Here is a 22,043-nt window from a genome sequence, read left to right as displayed (position 1 = left end):
TTTCATAAATGCTAATGCTCATGCATTTATGGCTGCACTTGTCAATGACTTTCCTGACAATGAAAATATTTATCATATAGAATGGCCAGCAAAATCTCCAGACCTAAATTTTATAGAACATATTTGGGATATTTTGAACAAGTTGGACCCTGTTAGACTCCACTAATACTCTGGGACTTCAAGATCCTCTTGTTCAAGAATAAACTCTTTGCTCCCAACAGAGCTGATAAACAATGTTATAATCAGCATGAGCAATCACTGTGCAGCTTGTGTGCAAGAGGCAACCATATTAATAATTTTCTATACAAAAAGATTTATGATAATGCTTCATAATTTTTCTTGTTTTTGGTTTGACATAATTTAGGTTAATATTTTGCTTTTCAATTGTTTTGTTACACAAAAAATATAATATTCTGCTTGTATGTTAAGTATCATGCTGTTCTGATCAGTAGGTTTTGATATACAGGCTAAATTAATGATTATCCTTATTTTTTGAGTACAGGAGTATATTTATATGACCACACAATACTGAAGACTGATAATATGCTTCTTCTGAATATAAATATTTATTGCTAACAAAAATTCTGAGCAATAAACAAAATTGATTTAAATTAAAAACTCAATTTTAAGAATCTAATTCCATTTACTCTTTTGCAATCAGATACTGTATATATTAATTATAATTTTCCAATTCATTCCTCAAATTCACAGTATTCTAATTTAAGTATTAATCAATATTTGTGTATAATAACAAATAAGCATTACATATATAATAATAATAATAAATACCTGTTTCCTTTAAACACTTTTTTACAAAATAAACATGAGTGCTTGAATGTAGTATCATTTCTCTCCTTTTGATGTTCATTTAATATATATTCCTAAAACAAATTTAAAAAAAACAAGTAAGTGAAATATAAAAGCATTGCCTTAAATACAATATTTTTTATAATAGTGATATAAAATTTTTCATTGTTCAAAATACAAAAAATCTTAAAAGGTTTTTTAAAATTCCTTTAAATAATTAAGACTTGATTTTAATAATCAGGCTAAACATTTTAATAACTAGCTGCATATGATATTAAGTTCTTCTACAATGAAATACAGTATAATCTCTGTAATCCAACATATATGAGAACAGAATAATGTTAGATTAAAGAGATTGTCAGATTATTAGAAGTAAGGTAAATTCAATGGTTTAATCATTCAGAAAGAAAACATTTGTTTATTTGAATAATATTAATATGTTGTATTAAGTTGGAGTATTGATCAAAACATCCAATTACATTGCTATTGCTGGTAATCAATGTTGTGTTGCCAAGTTGATGGAGTCTCACTTAATTTAGGGAGAAATTGAAACAACCATGGAAAATTTAGTGAGAAAACATTTGTCACTCATTATAAATAGAAAAAGTTGTCATTCATATTTTTTCAAAACATCTCTCTTGCAAATACTTTTAAGATAAAAAAGCCTAACCTTGAAAATGATCAACAAATTAAAATTTTAATATCTTATTCTACATTATGTTCTATAAATACTAAATGTTTTATATTATTTTAAAAATAAAAACTCATAAAAATTTAACATTATTCTAAAGAAAAATTTTTTTTAAAATTAATTATATATACAAACACACAGGTATCCCTTGTGTAACATATAATATACATTCTGACAACATACATATAACATATAGATACATTCTGAAAAAGTGCCTTGTTAAGCAAATCAATGCTATACAAACCAAAGGGCTAATACAAAACAGGGTTAGGTTTCAGAGTTAACAAAAGTATAATATTCTTTTTCGTCACTAAGAGAAATATGTTTGTTAAAGCAATCAGTAATTAACTAACAACCACAATTAAAATACTGTTAATATTAATTTTAGTTATAGGAGGGCTTTTTCTTTTTCAAAGTATCATCATCTGAGCTTTTTTGTTGATCTTGATCAGAAATATCAGAAATGTTGCCATTCTTTTTATTTTTATCATAATATTCTATGGATGACAAAATAAAAATATGTTATTACTCAATAATTTGTTCTAGCAAGTCATGTTTGTTCACTTGAGTTCCTAGTGATTTTTTCCAGAATTTGTGCTTGAATACCGAATTGTTCCGGTTGGAACAGTTTGAGTACTGAGATACTGCTGTATTTTGCTTGTCATTTTTATGAGTGATTACTTACCAGCAGTTAAAAAAAAGTTTAATAACACTTACCTAAAAATGTTTAAATAAACTTTACTAAAGGCTGGAAGGCCAAGCAGTCAAGGCAGCAGCCTACTGCTCTGGGAAACCCAGGATTGAAAAATCCCCAAGAATTTTTCAGAGGGTGGTCCATCCAGATATGTCAGGCCCTATCCCTTGCCACCCAGCTGCCCCATTGTGGGCCTAGGCAAACCCATAATGGGCTTGTCAAAAGAGGCCTGCTTAGTGCTTACGAGGTAGAAAAAGTTAAAAAAAAAAAAAACTTTACTAAATATGAAAATTAATGTATAAAAACAAAACACAGTGACAGTCTTAAGGGCAAAGTCTGAAAGCAATGACAACACTTGGTTGATAGGAAAGTTAGTGAAATTTTTTCTTCCTTGTCCCATCAGTTTTCATTGATGTAAACCTGACAAAAGCACAAAATTAATTGAAAATTTCAATATTCTAAAATTTCAGACAACATGTATGCTTACTTGAATAAAAAAAAAATATAGAATAATGGAGTTTATACTTAAAAATTGTGAAATTTTATAGACAATTTCCCAAATCATGTTAGAGTAACACTGTGTTGTACAAAGGATACCTGTATATGTAGCTTATATCAAAACCATTAATTGAATGACTTAAAAACTTACTAATCTTTGTTTCTGTAATTTTTCTCGAATTGCTTTATCTTCTGGGAGGACATCACACAATAAATAAAAGTATTCACTAGTAGCTAAATAAAAGTACAAAAGAAAAATCATTAAATAATAATTTTTCATTAATAAACTTAAAAATAAGAACATTTAGTAATATTAAACAAATTATAAAAATTAGAAAGTCATTTATGGTGATTAGGAACAATTCTTTATAATTAATAACTTTACTAACATGGATATCATAGATATTATTAATAAATCAGAATTAATGTAAATATATATACATATATTAATTGTAACAAAGAGAGTAATAATATACAAAACATTAAATATCAAGGCAACATAATGTTTAAAAAGTAATTTTATTTTTCAGAGTTAGATAGCTGGATGGCATAAGGTAAAGCACTAGTCTGCTACTCTGGGGACTCAGGTTCAAGTCTGGATCAGCTCTGAAATTTTCATAAGCAGGTTGACCCAGATATGGCAGACCTCCCTTAACATTCAACTGTCCCTGTCCTTATTGTGGACCTTGATAAACCCATGATGAGTATGGAAAAAAGGCCCTGTTATTACCCACAGGACAGAAATAGTTCAAAAAGAAAAAAGTTAGAATTTAACAAAAATATATATTAATGAATAAAAGTTAATCTATCTGATATATGATATACAAATAGTTAATTATAACAGTCTATATGTTTTAAAAATATATATATGATTTCAAAATTAAATTTCTCTTGAATTACAATAATTGCATATATATATATATATATATGCATGAAATTATTGTAATTATAATATTGTAATATATATATATAATCTGCAGAAAACTGCTGTAACAAAAATAAAAATGCCATATATCCTGCACTTCTGAAGCAGATAACATGTATGCAGCTTAATTTAAAAACATGGTTTCAGACATTCATTTTTTCCATGTTTCTTTCATTTTATTTTCATTATCAATTTGTTTTGTTGTAAATGTAATTATAAAATAAGTGAAATAGAAAAAGCAATGTTTAAGATGGAACTGCATAAACTGCATTAAGTTTTAAAAATAATATCTGTTCAATCGTATGTGGTAAACACCTGATGGATTATAATCAAGCATAATAATACAACATGCTGTAATTTTAGTTTTTCCATTCAATTGTTGTTTTGTAAGCATTATGAAAAAATTTTATTGTTCTCTTCTATCTTGAAAGCTATTTAATATTTTAAATTAAACATGAATGTTACTTTAATTAAAATAAAATATATTTCTACAGTATAGAGTTTACAGAATGAATGAAATGAAATAAATCAAAACAGTATCATCTTTGATTTTAATTCTGTTAGCAAACTGACAGAAAGTAATAATGTTGTGTATAAACAAAACACTACATGGTCAAACTAGATATATCATTTTAAAAATATTATTATTTTAGTCTTGAAAAATGTATCATTAAATAATATTAATTAACAACATAACTAAACATCAAATAAGAGATAATGTTCTTGTATGGTATTGTATACTTAACATCACATTCTGACAAATACAGCTGCTTTAATTAATAACTGCATCAAATATAAAGTTCAATCTTAAACCATCTAATAGACTATATGAAATTTCATAACTGATTATTTGATTATTTTTTAATATTTTTATTTCATTTATAAATACATAAAATATTTATTATTTATAAGTTATTTTATTATTTGTAGTTAATCTTTAGTAAGCATTCTTTTTATTTCTAAAATTTACTAAATTATTAAAACAAAAAGTTCATTAAAACTATTATCAAATTCATTTATTTATTAAAAACAGTCACAATTTAAAAATTCCAACAAGATTATAACTAATTATAATTACTAATTGTAAATTGTTATTATTACATATTAAGTATATATTTTCAAAAAATGTTATGGAAATTAGAAATAAATTTATTACCAGAACTATTCTTCTCACTATTTGTTTTTATAACTGGACAGAATTCTACAATTGTGCCTTCTCCAAACCTTTTTCTCCAATATTCAATGTAACTGAAAAAGTTAAAACTTTTCAAATAAATTGTAAGCAATAAATTTTTATTTTGATAGTCAAATTTAAAAAGTGCAAATTTAATCTGACATCTCATCTTTATGAATTGAGACTGATATTTAATGATAAAATATATTTTGATTATTAATTTTAGTAACAGTTATAATGCTACTCTTTATTAATATATAAAACTTTAAAATTGTATAGATATTAAATCTAATCAATTATATGTAATATAAAAGTGAAGACATCAAAAATTTAAGTTTTACATAAAAATTTGTTTTAAAACAAATAGAGGAAACTTCTGTTTTATAACCTAACTGCTTCCTTGAAATCCATTAAAAAAGAAGCATTCCTTTTGCTATAGGCTCCATATCAAATTGAAATTACATTCCTGGACATATGAATTTGAACTAAATTAATATAATTTTATTAGGGTAACCTGTAGCAGTATGGCCAGTTGGTGTTGTGAAATTCTTCAACTTTAACATAGCATAGTCAGCCACTATCATCTTCAGACTAATTAAAAAGTACGTATAAACAAATCAAAAGCATATAAATAATAGTGTGCTCTGGTACAAAATGTATAATAATGTCTACAACATTCAGATTGCATACAACTCATCAAGTTTTGGGAAATTACAAAAATATGACAATCAAGCATTTTCAATATGGCACCATTCTGCTCCCATTGTGTAATAAACTATATAAATTAAATAAAACTATATTCAGATAGCTTTATTCTTGACTTCAACATTATTTTATCATCAGTATCATTTGGATTACCTTTATAATTTAGATCTAGCTTTAATTAATAATGGCTCCATAAATAAACAATAAATACTTAGATACACACTCATAAAATTTAAATATTTTAAAATTTTTTGGTGTGAGATATGGGAATGGCTTGCAATATACTTGTAATTTTTCATAACCTTTGGTCTAAATATGTCTGCTTGTATTTCCTACAGCCATCATTCTTTTGCAAGTGGTATACTTCTTGCTCTGTCTATTGACAAAATTTTAAGATTGAAATTTGAAATCTATATCACAATTTTGTGACTTTTATCAAATTTTTTCACAACAAAACGTTTTCCCACTATGTTTTTCATTGATGTTTTTACTATTATTATTAAATAATTTAATATTTAGTTCTTTTAAAATGTAAATACAAATAAGAAAATAAGTATAAACATCAAACTACTTTAGTATAATGCACTTTTTTACAATGTGCAAATTTGAATATTTACTGAAATGGCATATAAATGAAACAAAAACTAAAATTTTGTTGCACACATCATTATATATCTTAGTCAAAAGACATAAAACAATAAATAGAATGAAAATAAACAATTACCCAATCAGAATTGAGCACACATGCAAATTTCTTCTGAAAGGTTTAGATAGATGACTGACACAACTCTATTGCAAAAAGGTATAATGCACATGGGACAAGATACTACTAATTTGAGGTAGAAAGCATATATTTTAAATGAAATAAATTAAAAATATGATTAAAAATTGCAGCCCAGCATTGTGATGATGTCACAATAAATAATTAACTCATTTTTATACTAACTATAATTTTATGAGTGCTTCCTTGGACTGCTTTGGAGAAAAATTTCTAACCTTTTGAAAGAAATTCCTCTTTCAAGGTCAAGATAAGATGGTGCTTTCAATATGGTTATCATTATCAGCCAGCTAAAGGGTTTGTACATTGAGAATGACACAGCAAATGTTCTAAAAATTTTTTAATTGAAATTTTGCTTTTAAATGTTTTTCTGTAGAACAATTTTAGTGGATCTGAAAATGGAACAAAGTCTCAGAAAACATTTATCTTTCTAATGGTACTTTCTGACTTCTTTAATTTTATGAGTGTGTATCTATGTAGTTATTGTTCTATAATTTTCTCTTCCTGTATTCTCTGTTATGTAAAATGAATATGTAAAATTTTATTTGAATAATATATTGATTCTCAATTCAAGTTTTCTCATTTACTTTAAACTTTAAATTACAAAACTTGGAGAAAAACATTAACAAATTTCTATAAAATTAAATGTTAAATTTATTTTGGCATAATATAATAAATTTGAAAATAAAATTAAAAATTTATAAACTTTACCTTTTGAAGTCTGCAATTAATTTAACTTTATCTATAACAAACTTATGTTCTTTAAATAAATGATGAATAAACCTATTATGTTGTGGATCTGACTGTATTGAAAATGTCTCGTCACAGAACAAACATGTTAAAGAATTTTCTGGAGATTTCATCTGCAGAAGTGTCAATTTTTCTTGATGGCAGAATAAGAGGTTCAAGGACATCATCTACATTTTAAAAAATTTAAATTTAATATTCAATAACAATTTTAATTAACATTAAAAATAATTAATAAATTTGTTACAGAAAATATTAATCATATAGTTTTTTATTTAAAAAAATGTTAATAAACTTTATAATTGTCTACATTTTTCATATAGAATCAGAATTACAGTATATTTTAAGTTAATCTAATATAAAGCTCCTTCACTGACTTACTGACATGAAATGTTTGAGTAGAAGCAATTTCTCACAGAAAAAAATCCAGCAAAAAGTTGTGTAACTTTCCTGGCAAAAAATATCTGCTTAAGAAACAAATTAGGAAAGTTTAAAATTGTGTGTGGTATCATCTATTACAATATTTTATTTAAAAAGTAACCTTTATTAATTATAATAAAAAGGCAAAAGCTTAATTTTGAGAGTACAGATGAGTTTTTTAAAATAGTATAGATGCCAATAACAATTAAAAGTTTCATTGAGTCCAACGCCACTCAAATTATGACACAACCCTCTCAAACTTTAAGTTTAATAGCATCAATGCCCCTTATATACAAGTTACCAATGCCAAATTTTATTTTATAATCTTTACCCCATCCTTTAATATTAACACCTAAAAATAAGAAATGTATTTAGAGTTTTACACAAGGAAAGTCTGAATATGATTCAAATTGCTCAAAAATAGAACTATTACCATTTCACTGTTAGTTACAACATTGAAGAGCTTAAGATGTTGTGGGCATATCCTTGCCAAGGATGATAAATTCTCTGCCATTTGAGTCAAAAAAATCAATTTTCTATGTCTCAGAAATTAATGATGGAGTGAAAGCATCGACAGGAGTAGTCACAGATCCATGCTTTGTTCATAACAGGCTCTATCAAGCAGGAATTTTTGTGCATAAGACTAAGCAGAAACCATTACTAACACAGAAAATGAACACAGCAAGATTGGCAAGAGGTATTTGTATCTTGTTTTTATGAATATTTTGCTAAATTCTTTTTGCTTATTAAGTCTTCTTCAAGCATATCCTCAAAACAGGTTTCTACATTTTCAAAAATCATATATGTCTGTCATATAAGAATAAATTGCAGAAACCAAACTTTGCAACTGTTATTTTTCTTCTGAATTTATTACTACCTGATACTTATCAATTTACATTATCCACATCATAGGCACACCTGCATTATTTCATTCATATAAATCCATCAGGCTTGCAATACTTTAAAATACCTATATAGTATTTTTTTTTGTCTTATCACTAATTACCCTATTCTTTATTACATTTTTAATTGTTATTTACAGTTATTTAATCACTATATGACAAGGATTGCACAAAGTTTTGATCCAATGAAAAAACTTAGTTAATATAATAATATGCATAGCCAAACAATTGCCTTAAATACTTAGGCTATAGCCCAAGTATATATAGGGCTTTGGGTTGTTTAATATACTTAGTATCATAACTTTGTTTATTTAAATGTTCATAAATTACAGTAAATGCTCTTATTTGTAGCTTTCAACTTCTAAACACTTTCTGACACAGTTCTTTGAACTCTTACGGTAGTTATACCAACATTATTACACAAAGACCTAACTTCATCCTTTAGAACATCACTATTTCTAGGACAATTTTTGTAAACTACTGACCATGATCATGCAAAAGTACTAAAATATTCTAATAAAAGCCAACTTTTGTACATCCTGTATATAAAATTATTATTTATATAAAAAATTATTATAAACTAGATGTGGATATAATCATAAAATGATAGAAAATGGGGTTGGACAGCCAAAGTCAGACTCCTAGTATTTCATAAAATTTTACTCTGAATATTTATCATACATATTAATATTTACACTTTCGTTGCATTATTCATAGTCAGATAAAATCTTGTAATTGGATTTTAATAGAATGATTTTGAAATGATCCCATACTTTTGTTTAATGTTTTCTTGATGCTTTAAACATATTCCCCTTCTACAGAACAAGACAACTGAATAAAATAAAAATCTTCAGTAGTACTTAAATATAAATACAAAAATACGTAACACTGCAATTCTCTGTCATACAACTGTATTGTCATGCCTATTTGCTGTGACAGATCGAAAAGATCAGTCACAGCAAATATGTATTTATTTATGCATCAATGTGTAATGCATAAATAAATATAGTATGTAACGTATCCTGTGAACCTATGACCAGTGTGTGACGAAAAAAACAAAAGAGAAAGTTCACCACTAACATTTTCAAACCGCTCCGAGTTCTTCAGGTATTAAATGGAATTTCTGATGGAAATAGATGATTTGTATTATGAAAAGTTGAAGAATCATTCAAATCGAGGTTTGTTTATTCGTCACACACTGGTCATAGGTTCACAGGATACATTATTTAGTACACTCTGGTGTTTTGTGTTATTGTTTACTAAATACAGTGTGTGTACAATACTATGTTGTTACCCTATAATTTCATTCATTACATGTTACTCCACTTATCTGAATTTTTGATTATCCAATTCAGATAATCAGAAGTCTACTGTAACCATTATATATGATGATAATTTCTATTTCCCAAATATCCAAATTATAGTGATGTTTTAAGTTTACTAAAAACATTTCTAAACAGTGCTGATTATTTTAGTTATATATATTTTTAAAAACTTTTGATATTTTATTTAATAAAGTCTTCATATTAAAACACAATTTTAATTGTGATAATTTAAAAAGGTTAATTAGAAAATCATTGATAATTCTAAACTCTACTTAAAGAGAAGTTTATGAAGTTTAAATTAAAATAAAGAGAAAGAATTTTCATACTTCTAAGGGATTGCCAATAAATTACATAATACTATTTTTACACATCTCATCCCACTAATGATCTGTAATATTATCATACTAACTTACCTCCAAAATCACATAATGCATATCTTCAGTCAATTCTTTTAAGTGTACTAAGGAATAATTTATAATACATAGTTCTGGAAAATCTGCCTGTCTAGAATTTTGAAGACCTCAAAAATGAGATAAATTTAAAACTGAAAAATCCAGAACTATTTCTCAGAACAATGTTAAAAATCAACTGTTTTCTACTTTATTAGAGACAGCTAAAGGCTTGTAAAACATGAGAAATGCCATTGCACCAATTACTTCCAAATGCAATCAGTCACACTGCAATTCCATTAAGCCTATTGCATGTTTAACAAGCATCCTGAGATAAAATTTTATACATTGCAAAGGGTCATATGTAGACCATTCTTTGATTCTTTTACTCCTATGAGCATTGTTTACAGCTCTGATAAGATCTCAACTATCTCATTCTGAACTACATTTGTACTGAAATTTTTAATTTGCACAAAACTAAGGAAACACTTAAATCAAGGGTGTCCAACCCAAGGCAAGTTCCAATGCGGCCCAATAAACATGTAAACAAAACCGACAATTTTTTTATTTTATTTATTTATTTCAACTGCATAAACTAAAAAAAAAAAAAAAGAAGTTTTACAAAGCCATAAACCTTTATATATATTTTATTTTTGAGTGAAAAGGAAATATTTTCAAATATTTGGAAATGTGTGAATGAGGAAGGAATACTAAATAAAGCTAAAGTTGAGACTCAAAGAATTATAGACCTAAATTCGGAGACAGGAAAGACAGGCCAAAAGATAAAAAGTAGTGAGAAAGGTTAAATAGGCCTTCTGTTATGCAAATATTGACCCTTAATTTTCCAACCTTCCCCACTTTTTTATCTTTTGTCCTTTCCCCGAATTTGGGTCCATAATCCTTTGAGTCCCAACTCCAGCTTTATTTAGTATTCCTTCCAGCATTGCATGATTTGGCTACTTTGCGCCAAAGTTGGCTGCCCTTTTTTTAGTTTGGCGTAAAAAATATCATTTGGCGCATTGGCTACTTTTTGGGCTACATATTATTTATAAATATATTAGTCAAATAAAAATGCACTTTAAAATGGTGTTTCGTCGTTTTTTATTAATTAGAGACCCAAATAAAACAAATATTTGTGTTTTTCAAATAAATTTTTGTTTGTCTCCTTTATAATAAATGAATTTATTTATTTCTAAATAAAAATTGAAAGTGTCTGGAGAAGTAATTGTTTAAAATATCCTTTTTCGTGATAAAGATTTAATACTTATTACTATAATCTAGACATGTTAATCCTTAAATATACTTGTATATTTAACGATTGGGCCACAAGTATATATAATATACTTGTGGCCCAAAACTCCATGGCATCTTCCAATGTGGCCCAGAGGTTGGACATCCCTGACTTAAATAAAATCTCTCTCTCTCTCTATTTTTGATTTAAAATTTTATTTAATGATTATATCTTATAAATTTAATTATGTTTATCATATATTTTTAAAGTTCTAATTTTAATTTTAAATTAATTGCAAATTATATTATATTAGGGCAACTGTTTGTTTACATTTTATTCAATTTCACCTTATAACTCCTGAAGATGAGCATCTGCCTTAAAATTAATTAAATTTATGTTTGTTTTTAATGAAAATAAAACAATTAATTCTCAAAACATTTCTGGTAATATGCTCTTCTGTCTTACTTTTTCCATTCAGACTAATTTCTATTCATACTCCTAACAGACATATAGTACAAAGTAAGGTCAAAAAGTTCCAGAATGGGTCTAATAGAAAATGTCTGATGTACATGTTAATTTATTGAGAGTTGTTGCTTTCAAAATAAGTTCCTTCTATAGCTATACATAAATTTCAGTGCTTCTCCTAGTTTTCAAAACATTCCTGCAACTCTTTTTTTGTGGGGTTATTAATTCCTCTCTGCGATTCTGTTTGAATGTCATCAATGTTCTCAAATCACTATCATTTCAGCAGTTTTTTTCAGTTGTGGAAATAGAAAAAGTCACATGGTGCCAAGTCTGGTGAATAAGGAGGTTGGGAATCAATAATTGCCATTTTATTTTTGGTGAAAAACTGTTGAATAGAGATAGCTCTGTGAGTGGAGCATTGTCATGGTGCAACAACCAGTTCTGAGTATTCCAAAGATCTAGCCATGTTCAGTAACACATAACACCTAAGTTAGAATTCTGAGTGGCTTAGTGGGCAGAGCTAAGAATGTTCTAAGCATCATTGAATGATCATTCTTAGTTAGACAACTGGGCAAAATGGTGGACGAAGTTAAAATTATGATTGCAACAATTGTGGCAAACGAAGTGGTTGAAAAGGATGAAGTAACCAATACAATTATTCAAATTGAAGCTGCGTCAGATCGTGATGAAATTAATGAAGTAATTATTAATTGTAATCAACGAAATGGACTGTTATTTTCCTTTAAAATGTATTCAAAATCTGTTATACCAACGTATGATAATTTTACATTTCAAAGTCATTTTAGAATGAGTTAATAATTTAGAATGAGAGAATAGCTTTGTGATTGTTATAATAAACTATGTTTAGTCCAACACGAGCAGCCATCTTGCAAATCGTACGACAAGACAAAAACAATGACGTCACTAGTGGAAGTTAGCATAGACAAAAGAAGCTGACTGAACTAGCTAGAATTCTAGCAGTGGGAGGAGTCAAGCAGTAGTTAGAAACAACTTGAGAATTGCACCATAACTAGACTTAGCAAGAATTCTGCATTACTGAACACAGCTCTGATCTTTTTCATCTGACATTTTCACTCACTGCCCCCAAAATATCCATATAAAAATTTTGATTTACAGTTTGGCCTTGTGGAACAAATTCTAAGGTTTGTTCCCAAAGTGTTGGAAAGGACATCATGAATTAAAGAAGACACTTATATGGTACTTCTATGCATTGAAATTTTGTAATGTATTTATTATTGTCAGTCAAAAGTCGAGGAACAAATTTGGCAATAATGCACCTTATGTTCAAAATGTCTGTCAAAATGTGAAAAACAGATCTGTGGGAAATTCCAATAGCATTTGCAATGTCAACTGTTTGATATCAGTCTTGTAAATTTCATCTTTCGTTTTTTCAATATTTTCATCATTGATGCTTGTTGATGAATGACCAGGACATTCATCATATTCAATAGACATTTGTCTATTTTTGAAATGAGAGGACCACTCAAAACATCGAGTTCTACTCATTGCATTATCTCCAAAGACTTCTTTAAGTATTGTGTGATTCCATTGCAGTCTTGCCAAGTTTGAAACAAAATTTCACACACACACATTGTTCATTAAAAGATTTCATTTTACAAAGCAATGAAAACATGGATCTAATCTAAATAGCAAGAAACAAAAATTACATACATTTGACTGGAAGCTAAATAAGAATGTCTATTACACATTCTAGCTTGTGCAAGTGCAGCCTATGACCAATTGTAGCACCAAGTCACCAGTCCCAGAACTTTTTGATTGCACCTTATATATGCTAGACTGATTTATATAAGCTGCTTGCCTAGTAAAGTGGCTTTAATACATCTGGTTATGTAAGCCAATGTCTGTTTAAAATTAAATGGGCTATATCATTGGACACATTACCTGGTAAAGCAGCTTTAAATATAGCAAGATAAGCAAAACTAATGACAGTCCATTTCAAATGAAACAGACTATGTCATTAGTTTTGCTCATCCTGTTGAAATTAAAGCCACTTTACCAAGCAACATGTCCAATATTCTACTATATGTCTACAAGTGTCTACAAGTACAAGCCTACAAGTGTTAGGTTCATCTCAACAATTAATATAAATCAAATTGACTATCTATCTATCTTCTTCTCAGCAATATTAGTTACTTATACTACTAAGCACAGTTTTTTCTTTATTCCAAACGTTTTCAGCCTATCTGAATAGGCTGAAAACATTTGGAATAAACAAAAAACTCGGCAAATATAATCAGATGTGTTTAGTAGTACAGTGGTACCTCAGGATACGAAATTAATCCGTTCCGAAACTGAGATCGTATCATGAAAATGTCGTAAGGTGGATCATCTTTTCCCATACGATTACATGTAAAACCAAATAATTCGTTCCAACGCGAAAAACATACTCAAATTAAAGCCAAATAATACATTTAAAAAAATAACTGTAGTAAGAAAAACAAATGAAAAATGCGAACTAATGTAACGTCGTATGGTGAGTTTTTGTTCGTATCGTGGAGCAAAAATATGTTCGAATTTCATGTCGTATCCTGAAAATTTCGTATGCTGGGGCGTTCGTAACCTGAGGTACCACTGTATAAGCAAATTGACTAAAGTGGTGAGATAAGTAAATTAGTTGTTTACATACAATTTTAAATTTAATAATAATTACTTTATCATCATACACAATAAACAGATCTCATAGTAATCTAAAAATCTTTTATATTAATATGAATTCTGGAAAGTCTGATATTGAATTTTCAGATTTTAATATGATTTTGTAACTTTTTACTTATGAAATTTATTCTTTAATTACTTAATAATAAACATTAATTGTTATCCCCATTTTTATTAGATTTCATTAAAACATTTTTCCTTTCTCTTCATATATAAACATGAAATAGATGTGTTCAGATTGTTTACACGTGTCCATTGTTATTCTATTCAATTTATGCTAATAAACTTTTATTTTTGAAATATAACAAGAACTACAAAATGTGTAATAATTTAAAAATTTAAGAATATATCTGTTCGTTTTACAAAATCGAACATTAATTAATTTGATTCCACATGGACGATGACTAACCTCCATTTTCACTTTTTCTACTGTTGACAGCCATAACATCCAGAATTTTTCAAAATCGCCTCATTAAAAAATACTGTTACCAAAGATCTAGCCATGTTCAGTAACACATAACACCTAAGTTAGAATTCTGAGTGGCTTAGTGGTCAGAGCTAAGAATGTTCTAAGCATCATTGAATGATCATTCTTAGTTAGACAACTGGNTTTAAAAATTTAAGAATATATCTGTTCGTTTTACAAAATCGAACATTAATTAATTTGATTCCACATGGACGATGACTAACCTCCATTTTCACTTTTTCTACTGTTGACAGCCATAACATCCAGAATTTTTCAAAATCGCCTCATTAAAAAATACTGTTACATTCACTTTTTCTTATTCAACCTGCATTCAATCTTCACTTCTAGAGCATGCTACAAGGTGGTTCACTGCCATACAGCGGTTCTCTTTAGTTCTTCAAAACGCCGCTAGGTTCGCGTTTTAGCTCCGTTTCACACGGAAAGTACACAAATACTAATTAGAAATTTTTATTTTTAAAGTGCTTATAAATGGCATATTGTGACGTGCCTTGTTGTGAATCTAGAAGGAGAAAAGGTAGTAGTATCTCATTTCATAAATTTTCAATAAATAGTGAGCTTAAAAACTTTTAACAATTTCTTAATAAAGTGAGATCTCTTTGAGCTACGCAAACAGATCTGTAATTTGTAAAAAAAATATTTAAAGGACAATTAATTATGTAAAAAAATTATGAAACGAAATAAAATTATTTTAGAGGAATACAGTTTTTATAGGTGTCCATGATCAGTACTACATAGAGCGGCCGGATGGCCGAGCGGTCAAGGTGGCAGCCCACCGCTCTGGGGGACCCGGGCTCGAATCCGAACGGGTCGAAAAATCCCCACGAAACTTTCGGGGGGTGGTTCGTTCTGATATGTCGGGCCCCGCTCCTCACCACCCGGCAGCCCGATTGTGGGCATGACCGAATCCAAAATGGGCTTGCAAAAAAGAAGTCCTCTTAGTGCCTACAGTGCGGAAAGAGTTTAAAAAAAATACTACATAGAACTTAAATTTTGAATAAATTCGTTAAATCGTTTTCAACGTATGCAATCGGCATTTTGTCAAAGTAGATTTACAACCAGAGATAACAGTGACACCGAGCTACCGAACAATGTGTGAGTCTGTATATATTTAATACCTTTTTTGTAGAGATGACCGCTTGCTAATGGCCGTTCTGATAGCTGAACCTGAGCGAGAGGTGTCAACTCCACCAGAGCCATCGTCAGAGCCTGCGGCACCAGAACCGTCACAAGAAGTATTGTAAGAGCCATCACAAGTCAAGCGGCCTAGACGGCCCCCAAAATATTTGGACGATTATGTTACTGATTAAGGGAGGGAGGCGCACAGTTCCAGTTTTGCCGCCAAAAATACGGGGTAAACAGGTGAGCAGTAATTTCACGTATCATTCTGACTAATTTATAAGTATTCTATTATGTTTATGTAAGTTTTTACTCAAGCGTAGTAAACACCGAGTTTTTTTACTCTGTGTTTACTACGCTTGAGTAATACTTATAAATTAGTCAGAATGATACGTGAAATTACTGCTCACCTGCTTACCCCGTATTTTTGGCGGCAAAACTGGAACTGTTTCTTGTGCTTTTTTTATTGATATAGTATCGTGCGTCATCGTCATGGAATTAAATTTCCAGGAATTTCTGTGACAATTAAAAACTGATAATGAAATTTTAAAATTATAAATAATTGAATTTGGATTTCACATTCCCTTTTTATCATCTAGTTAAATATCTTTCAAGTACTGTGATTTGAACGCGCTTGTGTTTTCATAATTAATACATATACACACTTCTCCTATTTTATTTCTTGAGATTATAACCAAACGCCTTTTTTCCCGAAATAAATGAATAAATATTTTAATAGTTATTATTTTAGGCTAGTTTTGGGCTATATGACGTTTGTAGTTGGCGTTAAATGAAAATCTGGTAATACGGCAGTAATCCTGTCTTTGGCTTTCTACAGTTAAGATGAAGGTGAAAGGATCTGTAAGTATTGAAAATTAAATATCTTTATTTTACATAATATAACTATTTTCTATTATAATTACAACATATTTTGTCTTTCGTTTTTCTTAAATTTTAAGAAATATTTTAAATGTTGCAACATTATAATTTAGGTATTTGGTTCAAAGCCACGTGTTTAATTGTGAACGCCATTTTGTCTGTCCGAAAGAAAATAGTTTAGTAGTCTAATTTATTATTAATTTTTGAAATAAAATGGATTTTATCAGATACAAATGTAAATTTAAGTAATTATTTTACAGAATAAAAATAATGTAACTTGAAATAATTTCTATGACTTTAAAATAAAATTCATACGGACTATTTGTTAGACTTATACGAATAATTTTTAAAATGTTTTCTATTTTATATTCTCGATGATAATTTTTGGGGGTTTGTATGTAAACAATAACTTCTTTTTGTAAAATTGGAAAAATGCGATCAAAATCGAAAAAATAGTAATCGTGAAATGCTGGATTCAAACCAATGTCCTGTGGAAATCGGTTCACTATTCTGTTAGCATAATTCATTGATGGATATTATTTCTTGAATGCTTATCTGCAGCAATGTTTTATCAATCATCAGAATATAAAGTTTTCCAGTATTCCAAACCCCCTAGTTTGGAATACCGGAAAACTTTATATTCTGATGATTGATAAAATTCTGGGACGATAATGTGTAATTTTACACGGTGGAACTAAACTTTTGCGACACACGGATTATCTCACTTTGTGTGTTTATACATTTACAATTGTCTAATAATATGCTAGTTTAATGATGATGTATTATTTTTACATGTTTCTGCTACTTACACAAACGTGTTGGTTTCATTAGATGTGTTTGTTTAACTCAATGGGAGTGGACCTAAACTTTTGCACCTTATATAACAGCTGGGAAAGTAAAATTCAGCAATGGGTTGCTTAACTCTCCCAGCAACATTTTAAACTGCACTTGGTGCAATCTGTATGATATATTATTAAAAAAACTTTTAAATTAAATTATATAAATTATAATAAAATGGCAAAAAGCTTAATTTTTACGATAGGAATGAGTTATATAAAAATTGTAAATGCTAATAAACAAGTAAGATCTGCATTAAGTCTGACCCTACTTGAGATGTCATGCATGACTCCCTCTTTACGTCTCCATCTTGTCGACCTTTAACCACCAAAATTTAATGGCATATATCCCCACAAACCTCCCTGCAAAATTCAGAAATTTTGACAAAAGTTACAGGTGTTAAGCTTTAGAGTGAATGTGCCCTCCCCCACACATCCATACATATAGAAAAATTCAAGAATTTTTCTGTATGTATGAATGTTTTGGTTGGGGTTTTGAATTTTGTTTTGTATTTAAGGTCCTGAGTCCAAAAAGTGAAAATCTTGGAATGTCAGTTTTTTGACTGATCACAATACTTTCCCTCTTTTTATATAACAGTTTGGAAAGCAAAAGGTGTGTGAGGCCTTGTTGAGGAAAATCAGGAGGCTATCGTTTCAAGAGTCATGAGAACTACAACATTATTTCCAAATTTTAGGAGTTTTTCTAATGAAACTGTGAAGTTTGCAATCCTGTTTTTTGTCAAAAACTTTTATGATCATAATAATGTCATGAGAAAATATTTTAAAAATGTTTTACAAAATAAAAAAAAGTTGAATAATTAACCTAAATACATTTTCAAAAAAATTCTGAAGATTTTTATTTTATAAGAGTTTTTTATTTACATTTTCTTGTGGACAGAATAGTTAATGCTGTACAAATTATTAATGGACCATAAGAGTTAGCTCAAGAATTGTTGTTGTGCTCTTCTGTTGCAACATGCTTGCTGCAACAGAAGAGCTATTCTAAATACTCACATAAGCAGTCAGTGTTATGATCTGTTTGGATGTTAGCTTATAACAAGTATTTTTTATTTCACCTGTGATAAAAATATTGCAGTATGTGAAATTTACACTATATAATAGAAACCCTTTATGGTTTACCTAGAAACTTTTTCCTAGAATGACAAGTTGTACGTACCATCTATCAACTGATTGCTGAAATAGTTTTTATGAAGCCTTATGTCCAGCATATGAACATTTTTGTCAGTACCAGATTAGTACAGTGGTACCTCAGGATAAGAACGCCCCAGCATATGAAATTTTCAGGATACGACACGAAATTCGAACATATTTTTGCTTCACGATACGAACAAAAACTCACCATACGACGTTACATTAGTTCAAGCGCCATTTTTTATTCACTTCTGTTCGTTGGTCTCAGTCTGCATGTTTGCTTTGTCGTGGAAGGATCTTGCTCGATGAAGGAAATCCTGAGGTATTATCAGAAAGTGACTGATTTTATTGAAAAGAAACATCCTGAAAAGGTTCACACTGGCCGTATTACCGCTCGGAGTAATCGCATTTGCCTAAGTCATTTTATAAACATTTTAAAAGGTAGGCAAAGCCAAACCTCTTTGGATAGATATTTAACCAAGCCACCTCTATCCAGTGAAAGCGCTGGTGAAAGTGAAGGAAATAAAGCAAAAAACAGTGAATAAAAATTAAAACAAAAAATATAAAACAACACTAATTTTTTTAATCTTTTCTAAGTTATTTTTAAGTTATTGTTACATTATGTTATGTAAGTTAGATTTTAGTATCATTTCCCTTCTTCCCCTCCTCAGCCATCAGTTTACACGTGCAAATAAAACTATATATTTTTTAAATTAATTATTATTCTATTATGGTTATTTATACATTTACAACTACAAAATGCATTTTTCAGTGTTTTCCTTACTATATTTATTATTTTTTTTTAATGTACTACTTAGCTTTGAGTGTTTTTTTGTTGGAACGAATTATTTGGTTTTACATGTAATCGTATGGGGAAAAATGATTCACCTTACGACATTTTCATGATATGATCTCAGTTTCGGAACGAATTAATTTCGTATCCTGAGTACCACTGTAGTTGAAAAGTAAAAACATGTTTTGTTTTGCATGTTTTTGTGGTTCCAGTTTTGCATTGTAACAACAAATGTATGTCAAATTTTGTTACAAACTTGACAAAAGTGTGATGGAAACCTATAAAATGATGCGAATGACATATGGGAAGGATGCACCATTATGCACTGTTTTGATGTAAACTTATTTAACACACAACCAATCACAGTGTTAAAAGTTCTGAATTGTATGTGTCAAGGTTTTGTTTGATGATCCATATTCTGCTGTATTTAAAATGATTGTTTGATTTCATATGATGGCTTGATGATGAATTTTAAAAAATGCCAAAAACTTGATTTGAGAGATTAAAATGAAGTTTTTGCTGGTATGGAAAAGGTAATGATGTGTAGTAATATTTGAGTTAATCAGAAATATATGGAGGTTATACATATATTTGTGCTGATATATTTAAATCTTATATTCATTACTTATAATTTAAGAATTGGTGATTATAAATTAATATTTAATAAATTTCTGTATTTTTGCTGCTTGGATGAAGGAAGAGAAAAAGGTAATATGTAAAAGGAATAACTTTCAGTGAATAAATATTTATATTACTGATATAATAATTATCAGTTTATTGTATTAGTAATATTAATTAATAATTGATACTTTTTATAATAAATAAATAAATATTAATATCAGAAAACCTTCAATAGTAATATTCTGATTATATCAGAGTTAAATAATTCTAATATGAACAGAAAATAAATTAAGTTTGATCACTAGATGATAACAGTTAGTAGCAGATAATACTTTTTGTTTTTCATCTTTTGCAAAAGCTGAAAGCTGATCAAAAGCAAAAACACGCCAATTATTGTTCTGCATCAATTTTAATGTAAACACACATTGTGGCCATATTTTTACCTGCATCATAAAGTGTGGAATATTTCATTTTTGAAAGTTGTGTAACTTATTCGATTTATAGAAGACTCTCTTATCCAATGAAGGCTAAAAACGTTTGTGTTTATATTAAAATTTGTGTACTGGAATAAGTACAATAGTGTGTTTTTTGCTTTTGGTAACTTTTTATTTAGGTCAAAAACATGCAAATGTAAGATCAGTTGACAAACAAAAATGAGAAATAAGTTTTCAGTTCAGTAGTTTGAAGAATAGAGATAATATGTAATAATTTTATCAATATAGAATTAATTTATTTCATTTATATTGTGTTAGTGACTCCAGATAATGATGCTCAAAGAAAGAACACTATTCGGCATGGTATGTTTTCTATAATGAATAGTGTGCTTTCTTTTCACTTTAATTCTGCAACTTATTTACTTTCTCTTTAATTCTCACCATTTGGAGTCACTAACATGATTATAAATAAAATAAAATTTGAAATTTTTTGTAATCAATATAAAACTAAAGTGAGATTAACCCTGCGTTAGTGCACTGAGTTTTTTTTCGGCATTAGTGCAGTGGGGCGTTTGTCCACCCCGACATTTTTTTGGGTCCAAAACTATGTAAGTAAAAATTCATAAAGATTTACTCATTTATTTGGTAAAGGCATGTGTCATTATACATATGATTATATTCAGGTATGATTACATATTATATTAGTACATAAATCCATGAAAATAAAAAACAACATTTATCAAAACTCATTACATTAGATCTTATTATTAAACCAATAGTAAAAATCTAAATTGTTTTTTAAGCATTTTTGTCACTCTGATTCAATAGCTGACATTGTACTTTGGCACTCATTGCTAATGACAAGCAACTTGCTATGTTTGGTATTTTCTCAATGTGTTTATGAAAGTTAGCCATTTTGAATTAAAATAAACTTAAATTATTTTTATTCACATTGATTATTATATCTATATTATCTATACTAATATTATAAAGAGGTAATGTTTGTATGTATGTTAGTTTGTATGCAGCAGGTAATCTCCAAAACTACTCATCCAATTTCAAAAATTCTTTCACCAATATTTAGAATGGAACTTCAGGGTGGACATAGGCTATATATTATTCCGTTAAACATGGGGGATGGACAGTTCTTTACGGTAAGCCTTACGGAAAAGGTTACCGTAAAGAACTCTGCTTCTATTTATACCATTTTAGATGCAGTTTTTTCCGTTTTTGATTGCGTTTTAATAGAGTACGTCAACAGAATGTACACTAAGAAG

The 22,043-nt window shown here is 28.6% G+C and overlaps 2 protein-coding genes across 3 annotated transcripts in view; one reads left to right on the top strand and one right to left on the bottom strand.

Moving 5' to 3' along the window:
• Window positions 1-15,339, bottom strand: part of LOC111618015 (zinc finger protein 277-like) — a 54,045-nt gene extending 38,706 nt beyond the window's left edge. Inside the window, exon 1 of the mRNA XM_023359434.1 lies at window positions 15,139-15,339. Coding sequence (XP_023215202.1) covers window positions 15,139-15,172 — 34 coding nt within the window. The 5' untranslated portion in view covers window positions 15,173-15,339. The remainder of the gene's footprint in view (window positions 1-15,138) is intronic.
• A 1,457-nt stretch (window positions 15,340-16,796) lies between these two features.
• LOC111618008 (60S ribosomal protein L18a-like) overlaps window positions 16,797-22,043 on the top strand; it is a 20,977-nt gene continuing 15,730 nt past the window's right edge. The window contains exons 1-2 of one of the 2 annotated variants that reach the window (XM_023359426.1): window positions 16,870-16,912; window positions 20,408-20,419. In XM_023359426.1, the coding sequence (XP_023215194.1) occupies window positions 16,895-16,912; window positions 20,408-20,419 (30 nt within the window). In that variant the 5' untranslated portion in view covers window positions 16,870-16,894. Of the gene's footprint in view, window positions 16,913-20,407; window positions 20,420-22,043 lie in introns of both variants that reach the window. The other variant, XM_023359427.1, reaches the window with a different exon arrangement.

The sequence above is a fragment of the Centruroides sculpturatus genome, unplaced genomic scaffold (genome assembly GCF_000671375.1).
Source record: "Centruroides sculpturatus isolate CEXI.00-Female unplaced genomic scaffold, Cexi_2.0 scaffold36, whole genome shotgun sequence".
In the NCBI taxonomy this organism is placed as follows: Eukaryota; Metazoa; Arthropoda; class Arachnida; order Scorpiones; family Buthidae; genus Centruroides; species Centruroides sculpturatus.
The sequence above is the reverse complement of the archived record's forward strand: the minus strand, read 5'-3'. Positions and strand labels throughout refer to the sequence as shown.